At 42.4% G+C, this 13,465-nt stretch overlaps 1 protein-coding gene and 1 pseudogene across 1 annotated transcript; both read left to right on the plus strand.

Moving 5' to 3' along the window:
* Positions 1 to 7: 7 nt before the first annotated feature.
* On the plus strand, positions 8 to 9,031 carry LOC129830774 (zinc finger protein 892-like). The gene is made up of 7 exons (XM_055893483.1): positions 8 to 353; positions 1,365 to 1,534; positions 1,937 to 2,009; positions 2,144 to 2,336; positions 6,305 to 6,434; positions 7,206 to 7,269; positions 7,421 to 9,031. The coding sequence occupies exons 1-7, from the start codon at positions 131 to 133 to the stop codon at positions 8,596 to 8,598; spliced, it is 2,031 nt and encodes a 676-aa protein (XP_055749458.1). The 5' UTR covers positions 8 to 130; the 3' UTR covers positions 8,599 to 9,031.
* Positions 9,032 to 9,361: 330 nt separating this feature from the next.
* On the plus strand, positions 9,362 to 13,465 carry LOC129830775 (zinc finger protein 626-like; annotated as a pseudogene).

The raw sequence follows: 13,465 nt of genomic DNA on the forward strand, positions 1-13,465 counted from the left end.
AACGAGTGTTTACGGTATATCACCGGTGCAACCTCGTCAGTTGTCCGGAACCAGACGGCAATCAGCAATTCAAACGCTCCAACAGTAATTTAACGCTGCAAAATTAGCGTGCTTCGTGAATTTTGTAGCCATGTCTTTCGAACTCGCTTTTGGTTTTCGTGTTGCCTCCATTATGGAAACTTTGACAGAAAAAGCCGTGCAAGACATCTGTCAACTTATGGGAGAAACTTATGCTGCTCTTCGAGTGGAAATGTTGCATGAACAAAACCAAAGATCGATAAAGTTACAGGCGATTGAAAATAACATCGAGAATGAGAAGCCAGCGAACTGCATGGAGATAATTCAAAAACCAGGTGAGTCATAGCTAACTACGTTGGTTATGCGTATAGGCGGTGTCTGTAGGAAGCTTGCCTACAATTAGCTAGCTAGCCATGTCACTTACTCACTTGAAGCCTACTGTGACTAACGGTACACATCTCTGGGTCGAAGAGGATATCTAATAGTCGCCTGTCTGGGGGACGCTCTAGCTCCAAGTCTGGACAGTAACTAACCTCAACGATTCCGGGAGGCTTCTCTCTCGTCTCTAACATGTAACGTTAGGCTCACTGTTTGTTAACAGTCCCATCACAAGTCAGACTGTTGAATAAACTTTATTTTACCAGTTGTCTGATGATTTTTGTCCTATGTTGGAGGTAATCTGAGACAATACGCTGGTCTGTATCTCGTTTTGTCTTTCTGGTTAGTATTTTCAATGCAAACGCAATTCGCACGCCACTTATATTTCAACAATGGCCGAGATTAACCGAAGCACAGACCAAACATTGTCCCACGCAATCACCTGGTCAATTTCACAGTTGAATAAGAGGGAATGCACTCTGGTTGACAACGTTCGGCTATTGTTTACATATTGTGCATCACGTGAAATGCGTCAGGAGATGGAAAATACAAACAACAGAACCTACTGGTGCAGCAAAAAGTCGGGTTAATACTTTCCAATACCTACAGCTAAAAGGACCAACGGACAGGACAACCGGTAAAGTATGTTAAGTTAACATTGTATTCACAATTTTGTCTGGAAAATACTTGCATCTTTTTTTTACAGGAACTTATTTCTGACTAATATCCATGGAGTAACCTTGGTAACAGTCTGTTGCCAGTAACGTTAGTAGGCGGATTACTATGCTATCACCTCCTTAGTGAAACGTAGCTATAGCAAATGCAACCTAGTTCTCAGACAAACATAGTTACGCCATCCTGCCATGAGTGATGATTGCATATGCCCACTATGTTTGGGAAATCTGAGCCTCAATATCCCAGTTTTGTGTTGAACACATTATTTTTTTACATCTATATTTGTATGTTAGCTTCCCCAACAGGTTTGAGAGACTTCCCAGTCGTGGAGCAAATCCTCAATGAACAAGAGGCCAATGGTCTTTGGCTAGAAGGTGATCCTACTGTGGAAGACGAGGGTCCACCGTCACTGGTACCAGAGGAAGAACAGCCATTGCAGCCTTTTGGTCAGATGACAGACATGGTGAGTTTAGCTTGTGGTTTGGCTGTCGATTTAGATATGTCTCAGAGCTGCACTGACTACGCCCAGCCAGATGTCATTGAAAACCATGCAAACGTTTCAATTCCTGTCTAGCAGGCCTGTAACTGCAAGTAATAATGCTTTGAATGACACCTAGGCAAGCTCTATACTGTCTAGTCTACAGATGATTAAACGTTTAGGGCTCCCAAGGATTCTCATTTAAACATAAATGCCCTTCTGAAGACATTTGTCTAAAATATATTCCATAATTTGTGTTCAACATATTCCATTATTTTGGTGTCATTCCCCCTGTTTTTGTAATAAAAACAATAAAACAAATGCTAGTGTTGGTGTAATTGTTGCTGTATGATCAGTTTAGTAACAGCATTGGTTGTCTTTTGGAAGGGGGCGGAGACATGGCCTGCACCACCTGTCATAAAACAGGAGGAAATGGATGATGGCGACATGGAGTCTCAAGGTCAGTTGACGCTATTATTTTAATATATGTTCAATACAAAAAGCACAACTCTGCAGCATGAGTTATTCTTAGCTTCTGTATTTGCCACTGAGAAATATCCCTGTGAAATATATTGTTGGTGACTTCCTTTCCAGGTTATGGCAAGGAGATTCGAGACACTCACAAGGCCAACCAGAATATCACAGGAGAAAGTGATGAGCCAGACAGAAGTCCAGCCTCTGGGGGATCCAGAGAACTTGGACTCGACGACTTCAAGAGAGAACAGAGTCCGTTGCTGGTGTCAGCTGAGGATGCGCCGGCACCCACGAAGAAGAAATGTAAAAAAAGGTACAGCTGTGAAATATGTGGAAAGACTGAGAGAAAAAAACGCAGAATGACAAGTCACATGATAACACACACAGGGCTGCCCTTTAGCTGCGATATCTGTGGTGAGAAATTCAAGTTTCAGAATTTCTTGACCAGGCACCAGCGATCCAAACACACAGTGAAAACCTACAGTTGCTCTTTGTGCGAAAAAACCTTCCTGCAGGCCACATCTCGCGACACGCATGAGCGTGGTCACGCTGGGAAAAACTATTGGTGCTCCGACTGTGGCGAGATGTTCAGGGAGCGCGGGGATCGTGACACGCACGAGTGCATTGATTACAAAGGAGAACGTCCCTTCAGCTGTTCCGAGTGCAGTGAAGCCTTTCAAAGGCAGTACCATCTCAAAAGACACAAGCTGGAAAAACACTCTCTTATGGTGGAGCAGACTGTTGAGGAGAAAAGAGAAAAACCCTGCAGTTGCTGTGTGTGTGGAATGATGTTCGTATATCCTAAATCGCGCGACAACCATGAACGTAAACACATTGGAGAAGACTACTGGTGCTCTGGATGTGGCAAGACGTTCAAGGAACGCCAGGATCGCGATACGCACGAGTGCATTGTTTACAAGGGAGACCGGCCCTTCAGATGCTCAGAGTGCAATGAGGACTTTGAAAGACAGTACCATCTCAAACAACACCAGCTCGAAAAACACTCTCTAATGGTGGACCAGCCACATCCCGGTCATGATACATAGTTTTATTTTTTTACCATACAAAAGACACACCACGAACATCCACAACATCACCATGCCCAGATCTAACTGCTCACACCCCCCTCAGCGCCTGCCTCAAACTGTACCATTTTGTCTCTCTCCATGTTCAACATTTAGATAATAAACCATTTGACCTTTCCATTGTTAACGATGGAGGATTGGTTGATTTACAGTTTATGTATTTACGTTTTTAAGATGATTGACGAGAAAAATATTGTCCATCTCACTGCACTCTCGTATTCCATGGCTTGAAATATGCAGACAGATGGATTAAAGGTACATTTATTTACATTGTAATACTTCTGACAGCAAACTTACAGGCGGAATTAGAAAGTTTTGGACTTTATAGCATTCCCAGAAGGTATGGATTGTCAATTTCAAAAATATTATTCATTACTACGTTTAGCTAACATTAGATAGTTATTCTAGAGATTCTTACCTTTGCCTTGATTCGGTATTCCAGATCATGGTATTTGTAGTTTGATACACATTAGAAACTAATTAGCATTTCATTTGGGGGGGTGAATATATTGATAAGCCACCTTGTCCTAGAGAGATCTACACCTATCAAAACATCACAGGGTAAGCCTACACAAAACACAGTCCTTATTTTAAGTGTTTCTAAAATCCCCAATGGGAAAAATGAATGGTGGAAAAAACGATTGGATCCATTTCTGTTTGACCGCTCAGTTCTTGGTTCCAATAGTTAATATTTTTTTTCTAAGAGTTTGTCAGTTGGATAGGCTCTCTGCAAAGTTTTGAATAGCTTACCTATCATATGAATATAATTTTCTGACTCCAATAGGCTTCCCTCAAGATGTTCTGATGTCCAAAAATATTTAAAATATAAATTTCTTGATATTAAACTTTTACGTTGCATGTATTTGAAAATCTCTACATTGGTCAGTCCATTTAAAAAAATATATATATTAATAATTTTTTCATGGACTGTCTCAATACACCGCATCCGGCTATGGCGGCCTTCCACGTCTACAGTGGAAGGTGGCCGAGCTACAGCAGTGTAGGTCAGACCATGAGACATCCCAAAAATGGGTTTATCATGAAAACGGCTGTAGCGTACAAAAGGTTTGGCCTATGGAAAGATGAGACTCTCCCAAACACGATGGTGGTCTACGTTTTACTCTATAACCGTCCACAAGCCCCATGAGACACGTCTGAAGTCAGTACCACTTCTGTTTGTAGCGTCCGAACTGTTTTGGCTACAAACTAATGTGACTCCACTGTGGAAAGGGGAGATTCTCACCAATTGGTTTCTTGGACCAATCAGAACAGTTGTGTTCCCGTTCTAGAAATAATCTGCAAGGCCTCAAATCCAAACTCATTATAGAGAATAAACTTTTGTGGGTGTGGTGTTGGGGTAGCCAGGCAAAGGGATCGATAAACCCATCAATTTAGAACACACTTGTGACTTGAATCATGCAATTCATGTTCCACTTAAATAATAAAACGAGCATGAAATTCTAAACAAATCCCCCTGTTTTACAAGATATAAACCTCTGTAACAAGTTGGACACTTTCTTTTGTGAAATATTACATATTTTACATGTGTCATGGCTCGAAATCTGCCATAAATGCACATGGTCTATAATCAGACACCCGCCATTATTTTGTGTGAAATTGCACCCATTCAATAACTCTGTGCCTTATGTGATTTCACTTCGCTCTGAAGCCGCCAGTGTTGCTGTAATGGAGGATCTAATTAATTAGCAGGTTAGAAAGACTAATGTAGCAGGTTAGGAGAATGAGGTTAAGGTTAGGAAAAGGGATAGTTAGGTTTAGCCTGCCGGAACAACTAGATGGAGCGATAGGCCTACTCCATCTCGCCACAACCATCAGCTTTGCAAACAAACCATCAGTCCTGTCAAACCATCCAGAGGAGTCTGAGGGGAGGATGGCTCATAATTGCATGTAATTTGCTACCATTCCACTCCAGCCATTACCACCAGCCCTTCCTCCACAATTTAGGTGCCACCAATCACCTGTGAAACCATCAGTATAACACCGGTCTTATTTGATTTTAGGGTGTATTGTGTTACCTGCAATTGTGTATTGTTTTGAATATTATTGCTTAAAGCAATAGTATTGCTTTAGCAATATTGGATTTTCCCTTTTTCATGTATATCTTTTATTTTTATCTGGACAGCTTGGGTTGTGGAAGAACAGTTGATCAAAATGAAGGAAATTAGATTTTCCTTGACTCATCGGGGGTTACAGTAATAGTATTATTTTTTGTTTTGTTTGTCAACCCAATATGTTCTTGCTTTCTGAGAGGAATAAAGATGTGTCAAGCTGTTATATCGTTTAATTTTATTATTTTGCATGTATAACACAAATATTCAAACAGTTGGTGAAAATTGAGGCAGATAAGAGTGTTTACGGTATATCACCGGGGCAACCTCGTCAGCTGCCCGGAACCAAACGGGCACCCGCAATTCAGAGGTTCCACCACAGACAGAGGAGTTTGATTTTAATTTATAACAGATTTGGCTCCACGGTCATTTCATTCTAGCACACTAGCTAACATTTACCAGGTTAAATTAGCCATGTCTGTCGAACTCGCTTTTCGTTCTCGTGTTGCCACCATTTTAGAAACGTTGACAGAAAAAGCCTTGCAAGACATTTGTCAATTTATGGGAGAAACTTTTGCTGCTCTTCGAGTAGAAATGTTGCATGAACAAAACCAAAGATCGACAAAGTCGCAGGTGATGGAGAATATCATCGGGAAGGAGAAACCAGCGAACTGCACGGACAGCCGTAAAACACCCGGTGTGTAATGACTCGCTAAATTAGCTATTGTGCGTATAGGTTATTTGTCTGCAGGAAGCTTTTGTCGTCTTATCTTCCGGAGCGGAGAGGATGGCTAGCTAGCAGTCGCGTGTCTGACGGACGGGCGTCCTGGCTCCAATTCTGGCTTGTAGTTAGCGGACTAAACTCTACTCCATGGTGAAAGATTAACTTCCTCCACCAGGAAGTGGAGTTTAGTCTGATAACCAGTAATGGGCCTATTGCTTAGCTCATATTTCCTTAGTGAAAGGTACTATATAGCAAACACAATATATGTTTTGGATAAACAGCTATCCCATGAGTGATGGCATATTTCCATTATTGTTATAATCTGAGCCTCGTTATCCCTATTTTGTGTTAACACATTTTCAGAAAAAATAAATCTATATTTGTATGTTTACTCCCCCACCAGGTTTGAGAAACTTCCAATGGCCAATGGTATTTGGCAAGAACGTGATCCTACTGTGGAAGATAAAAGTCCGCCATCACTGGTACCAGTGGGAGAAGGGCAATCACAGGCCCTTAGTCAGACAACAGACATGGTGAGTTACGCTTGTGGTTTGGCAGTTGATTCTTTTAAGGGTAAATATGTCTCTCAGAGCCGCGCTGTTTACACACAGGTTTAATTGAAAACCACCTGAGCGTCTCACGCCCAGCAAAAGTTACACGTCCAATATAGCAGGCCTGTAACTAAATATGACAACTAAATAAACGCTATATATCATCTAGGCTACAGATTAAACGTTTTAGTTCTGGTTCCACAATGGTTTTCCTGTGAAGGTGAAAGTTCACTTTATTTGAACAAAATCAATCTTTTCGATGCATGTTATAGAAGTGCCCAGACACTTTATTCTCACTTGTTTTTGAGAACCTTACCCCGCTCGTGCTCGTTCAGCAGTTGTAGGGGTACAGGAAAAAAATGAACAAAGGCTTAAAAAAAAGACAGAAATATGGAATTTTAGAAATGACAACGCTCTCAGTATAGTGATGCATGTCTTTAGATGTTATACACGTGTAATTCCGAACTGTATCCGCAATGTTAAATATTACATTTTGTGCGACTCCAGCTGTGTCTCCTACCAGCTGGGCTGCTTCTCGGTGTGGTCAGCGCAGCACAGCTAGTATAAAACATGCCCTTCCAAAGAAATGCACTTGTGTTCAACATATGACATGACACCCAAATCATGTAATTCCCCTTGCATTGTAAATAAATAAAAAAGTTATGTAACCCACAGAAAGGTGTAACTGTTTATGTATGACCTACAAGTTTAGTAAAGGCTGATCAGTTAATGATGTTCATTGCCTTTTGGAAGGGAGTGGAGACATTGCCAGTACCACTGGTCATAAAACAGGAGGATGATGACATGGAGTTTCTAGGTCAGTTAAAGTTATTGTAATCTATGTTAAATACAGAAAGCTCAGACAAGCTCTGCAGCATGAGCTATACTCTTCTTTGAAACAATTATAGCTTCTGTATTGGCCAATATGATGGGTCACTGAAATGTATTGTTGGTGACTTCCTTTCCAGGTTATGGCGAGTGGATTCCAGAGACTCACAAGGCCAACCAGAATATCGGGGGAGAAAGTGATGAGGAAGAGAGAAGTCCAGCCTCTGGGAGATCCAGAGAACTTGGACTCGACGACTTCAAGAGAGAACAGAGTCCGTTGCTGGTGTCAGCTGAGGATGCAGCGGCACCCACAAAGAAGAAATGTAATAATATAAAAATGTACACGTGTGAAGTATGTGGTAAGATTGAGACCAAGAAAGGCACAATGACAAGTCACATGATAAAGCACACAGGGCTGCTCTTTAGCTGTGATATCTGTGGTGAGAAATTCAAGTGTCGAGACTTCTTGACCAGACACAAGCGCTCCAATCACTACACAGGGATCATCTACAGTTGCTCTGTGTGCGGAAAAACCTTCCGGCAGGCCACATCTCGCGACACGCATGAGCGTGGTCACACTGGAAAAAACTATTGGTGTTCAGACTGTGGCGAGACGTTCAAGGAGCGCCAGGATCGCGACACACATGATTGCATTGTTTACAAGGGAGACCGGCCCTTCAGCTGCTCAGAGTGCAACGAGGACTTTCAAAGGCAGTACCATCTCAAACAACACCAGCTGGAAAAACACCCTCTAATGGTGGACCAGACTGTCCACTATAAACTCAGATGCTCTGTGTGTGGAAAAGTGTTCACGCACATCAAATGGTTAATCAGGCATGAGCGCACTCACAGGGGAAAAAATGAGCGCAGGGATAATGACACACACGAGTCCTTTGTTGAAGATCCTATCAACAAACAACTTGAGTCAAAGGACCTAGAGGGTCAGTTTGGGTCAGTTGAGAGTTCTGAGGCACCCATAAGGAGTGAAATGATACGGTACACCTGTGAAATATGTGGAAAAACTTGGGCGACTAAAAGTGGCATGCGCAGTCACCTGGTAATACACAAAAAGAAGCACTATACCTGTGATGTCTGTGGCAAGGTATTTAGGCTCAAATCTCTGTTCACAATGCATCAGCTCAGACACACTGGATTTAAAAGTCAGTACCAGCTTGAAAAACACCCTTTAAAGTTGGAGCAGCCATGTTCTGATCATGATACTGCCATGGTAGTTCAGGGAGCACAGCCTTCTACTGACAGTGACTTAAAGACAGATATGAGTGCCCTAGGTGGTTCAAGTTCAGGTCCCACAGACTAAGTTGAGCAACGATCACAGTAACTGTCAAAAACGACGTGTTCCTATAGAAGTCGAGGAAGCACAGCCTACGCCTGCCTGAAAATGGCTGCTCCCTTTTTGTCCCCACTGAAGATGACAAGTTAAATGGCTTCAACTGAATGAAGTTGTTTTGTAAAGTACAAAACATTTACACATGAATAAAGGGCCAATGGAGAGTGGGGAAATAGTGTGTAGAACAGCTACGGGACTGGAATTAGACGGGAGTGGCAGGGGATTACATATGCGCAGAGAGGGGTGGGCTTCACTGCACATCGTTCCTCAGGCACCTGGATTATCTTTTTAAGCAATTATTTGGTTCTAATCCTCATGTAAATTTATTTTAGGCTGAATTTTGTTACATGCAGCTTGGATTTTTCCTTTCATGCCAATAAAACTTATTTGAATCTGGAGAGAAGGGTGTAATTGTGGCCTGGAATTCGGGGTCTTCCTGCATGTGGGTGTTTGTATCAGCAGGAATCCCTCTTTACACTTCTATGTTTAAGCTAGGACTCCAGGTACACAGGCTGGAGGCGGGGTTCCTGTGCAGGAAGTGAGTTTGTTTATACAGGACTTCCCGCCCCTCCTACATCAACCAATCATGTCAATGCGGAGCTATACTGGTAAATCCAGAATATTATAAGTCACTTAAACACAAGCTGGAATGCGCACATGCAGTAACGGCCCGCGATCACACACACACACTTGAATCTGGACAGCAAGGGTTGGTTGGAGAAGCAATGTAAATCAAAATTATGAAATGTATAGATCTTTCTTCTGACTTATCAGTTGAACCAGTTACAGCTTTCCTTTTTAGGGTTTTTCAAATTGAGATTTTTTTTGTGGCAGATAAACTACTATTTACGCTGCCACTGGCGCAACTTTCAACCCCAACTCAACTACTCCAGTAATTTCGTTCTCACTGGGAGAATCTCAGGGGCTTCCTCCTCGTGTCCGTTCTCCTCAAAACCAATTGGAGGAGAATGTCAGTGTGGCGAGACCTCTGGCTTTTTCCTCCAATGGGTTTTGAGAGAGGACTCACACTGATTCAGTCACATCACATGCATCATCTCCTTAATGTTTGTAGCCATGTCTGTCAAACTCGCCTTTCGTTGTCGTGTTGCCTCCATTAGGTCAACTTTGACAGCAACAGCCTTGCAAGACATCTGTCAACTTATGGGAGAAACCTATGCTGCTCTTCGAGTGGAAATGGTGCAGGAACAAAATCAAAGTCCAAGGATAAAGACAAAGTTGCAGGCGATGGAGAATAGCACCTGGACGGAGAAGCCAGCGATCTGCAGGGAGAGAATGCAAAACCTCGGTGAGATTAAATAAATACAGACAGTTACGAGTACAGGTTGATTACAAATAGGCTATAGCTAGCGATGTGTTATTTCCCCACTTGTAAGATAGCGAGCTAGCAGTCTGCCTCCCTGGCTGAATGTGTGGTCTGTGGGGGGTGCCCTGGCTCTGTTAAGTAAAGTATTCATGACAAGCAGTGAAAAGATGCTTTACAAATACAATCTAATCTATTTTACATATAAATGTCATGAGTGCTGATGGCCAATATTTCCACTATGTTTTGTGAAATCTGAGCCTCGTTATCACTGTATTTTCTTGAACCAGATTTGAAGGAAATCATCTGTATTTGTTTGTTGGCTACCCCACCAGGTTTGAGAAACTTCCCAGTCGTTGATCAAATCCTCAATGAACAAGAGGCCAATGGTATTTGGCTAGAACATGAGCCTACTGTGGAAGATAAAAGTCCGCCATCACTGGTACCAGAGGGAGAAGAGCAATCACAGGCTCTTAGTCAGACAACAGACATGGTGAGTTGAGCTTGTGGTTTGGCTGTTGATTTTGTAAGGGTAGATATCTCTCAGAGCCGCGCTGTTTACGCACAGGTTTAATGGGAAACCATGTGAGCATGTCACGCCCAGCCAAAGTTACACATCCAGTGGAGCAGGCCTGTAACCGTAAATAGTACCGTAAGGCTTTGAATAACACCTAAATAAACTCTATATACCATCTAGGATACAGATAAAGTGTTTTAGGTTTGGTTTCCCAAGGATTCTCCTTTAAACATGAAATGTATAAATACCCGTGTGTTCCATGATTTATGTTCAACATAGTTTTCATTGAATACTATTTTTTTAACCACAAGATGCTTGTGTATCTGTTGCTCTGTGATCTACTAGCTTAAAAGCTGATAACATCATTGGTTGTCTTTTGGAAGAGGGTGGAGACATTTCCAGTAGACCTGTCATAAAACAGGAGGATGATGATGACATGGAGTCTCAAGGTCAGTTGAATCTATTATTGTAATTTATGTTCAATACAAAAAGCACAACTCTGCAGCATGAGCTTTACTCTTCTTTGAAACAATTAGGGCTTCTGTATTGGCCAATATGATGGATCACTAAGAAATGTACTGTTGGTGACTTTCTTTCCAGCTTACAGTGTGTGGATTACAGAGAATCGCAAGGCCAATCAGAATATCACAGGAAAAAGTGATGAGGACGAGAAGTCCAGCCTCTGGGTGATCCAGAGAACTTGGACTCGACGACGTTAAGAGAGAACAGAGTCTGTTGCTGGTGTCAGCTGAGGATGCTGCAGCACCCACAAAGAAGAAATGTAATAATATAAATATAAAAATGTACACCTGTGAAATATGTGGTAAGATTGAGACCAAGAAAGGCACAATGACAAGTCACATGATAAAGCACACAGGCCTGCCCTTTAGCTGCGATATCTGTGGTGAGAAATTCAAGCTTCGCAACTTCATGACCAGACACAAGCGCTCCAAACACACAGTGAAAACGTACAGTTGCTCTATGCAAAAAAAACTTCCGGCAGGCCACATTTCACGACACACATGAGAGTGGTCACACTGGAAAAAACTATTGGAGCTGAGACTGTGGCGAGATGTTCAAGGAACGCAGGGATCGTGACACGCATGATTGCATTGTTTACAAGGGAGAATGGTCCTTCAGCTGCTCCGAGTGCAATAATGACTTTCAAAGGCTGTACCATCTTAAAAAGCACCCTCTAATGGTGGCACTGACCATTAACAAAGAACCTGAGTCAAAGGACATTGAGAACCAACAGAGTCCGTTTGAGTCAGTTCTGAAAAATCAATAAGGAGTGAACCAATACACTACACCTGTGAAATATGTGGAACAACTTAGGGGACTAAAGGTGGCGAGACCAAACACATGGTAATACACAGATAGAAGCGCTATACCTGTGATGTCTGTGGCAAGGTATTTAGGCTCAAATCCCTGTTCACGATACATCAGCTCAGACACAAGGGAGACCTTCAGCTGTCTTGAGTGCAAAGAGGACTTTAAAAATCAATACTATATTAAAAAATACCCGTTTGAAAGGCACTCTCTAAAGGTCGAGCAGGCATGTTCTGATCATGATACTGCCATGGTAGTTCAGGGAGCACAGCCTTCTATTGGCAGCAACCTAAAGGCAGATATGAGTACCCTAGGTGGACAACTTCAGGTCGCAAAACCTCAGTTGTTACTTATTCAATGTCAGACTAGGCCTGTAAATGTCAGCTCCCCTTTGGACCAATGACAAGTGAATTGGCTTCAACTGAATTGAGTTGTTTTGTACATTTAAAAACAAGGAGAGACATGAATGAAGGGACGACAGATGGTAGTAAGATAGTTTGTGTATAACATCGACGGGACTGGCAAGGGATCCAGGCTGCATCACATCCGGCCGTGATTGGGAAATGGGCGGCGCACAATTAGCCCAGCGTCATCCGGGTTTACATTTACATTTAAGTCATTTAGCAGACGCTCTTATCCAGAGCGACTTACAAATTGGCCAGAGTAGGCAGTCATTGTAAATAAGAATTTGTCCTTAACTGACTTGCCTAGTTAAATATATCTTATGCGCAGAGGCAGGTGGCTTTCACTACATATATTTCCTCAGGTACCTGGATGATAAAAAAAAAAAAACGTTTTTATTATAATCATGTTAATTTATTTTAGGTTACTTGCTACCGTGCAGTATCGGTTTGACAGTATTTTCTCTTTCATGCCAAGTACACGTATTTGCATCTGGAGAGAGGGGTGTCATTGCGGCCTGTAAATCATGGTGTTCCTGCATGTGGGTGTTTTTGCGTCTGCTAGTTAGGACTCTGGTGAACAGTCCGGAGGCGGGGGCGACACTGGTAGCTAGCTTGGTCACTGGTAGAAGGAACCAATTGGATGCTTGAGGCGATCATTCCTGCAAATGCAGGAACACCACAAATTGTTGGCCTGCAATCACAGACTATTGAATATGGACAGGAAGGGTTGTACAAGCAATGTTGTGTTTTTATATTTTTTGTTCAGTTTACATGTAAATTGCTGGTCTGATGTTTCAAGAGATGAAATAAAATATCACTAATGTTCCATATGCAAAAAAAGCATATTTCTCATGCTTTATGAGTGTGAGTGTTTATCTTGACAGGTGTGGCATATTAAACTGTGTGATCATTACACAGGTGAGTCTTGTGCTGGGGACAATAAAAGATCACAACACAGTGCCACATATGTTGTCTAAAGTTGAGGGAATGTGCAACTGGCATTCAATGTTGTTCTCTACCATAAGTCACCTCCACCATCATTTCAGAGAATTTGGCAGTACGTTCAACCGCAAACCACGCCACCCCAGGCGACATCCGGGATCGTCTGAGGGGGTGCTGAGGAGTATTTCTGTCTGCAATAATAATGCCTATTTAAGGGGAAAAACTCAATCTAGTTGGCTGGGCCTGGCTACCAAGGGGGTAGTTTTATGCCCTCCCAAGCCGACCCATGGCTGCGCCCCTGCCCAGTTATGTGAAATCCATAGA

This window comes from Salvelinus fontinalis, chromosome 32 (genome assembly GCF_029448725.1).
Source record: "Salvelinus fontinalis isolate EN_2023a chromosome 32, ASM2944872v1, whole genome shotgun sequence".
NCBI lineage: Eukaryota > Metazoa > Chordata > Actinopteri > Salmoniformes > Salmonidae > Salvelinus > Salvelinus fontinalis.

Excerpts from the sequence above, each read along its gene's own strand:
- LOC129830774 (XM_055893483.1), top strand. The coding sequence starts at position 131 with ATGTCTTTCGAACTCGCTTTTGGTTTTCGTGTTGCCTCCATTATGGAA. Across the intron at positions 1,535-1,936 it reads TTGGTCAGATGACAGACATG|GGGGCGGAGACATGGCCTGC; the intron begins GTGAGTTTAGCT and ends GTCTTTTGGAAG. Across the intron at positions 6,435-7,205 it reads TTAGTCAGACAACAGACATG|GGAGTGGAGACATTGCCAGT; the intron begins GTGAGTTACGCT and ends GCCTTTTGGAAG.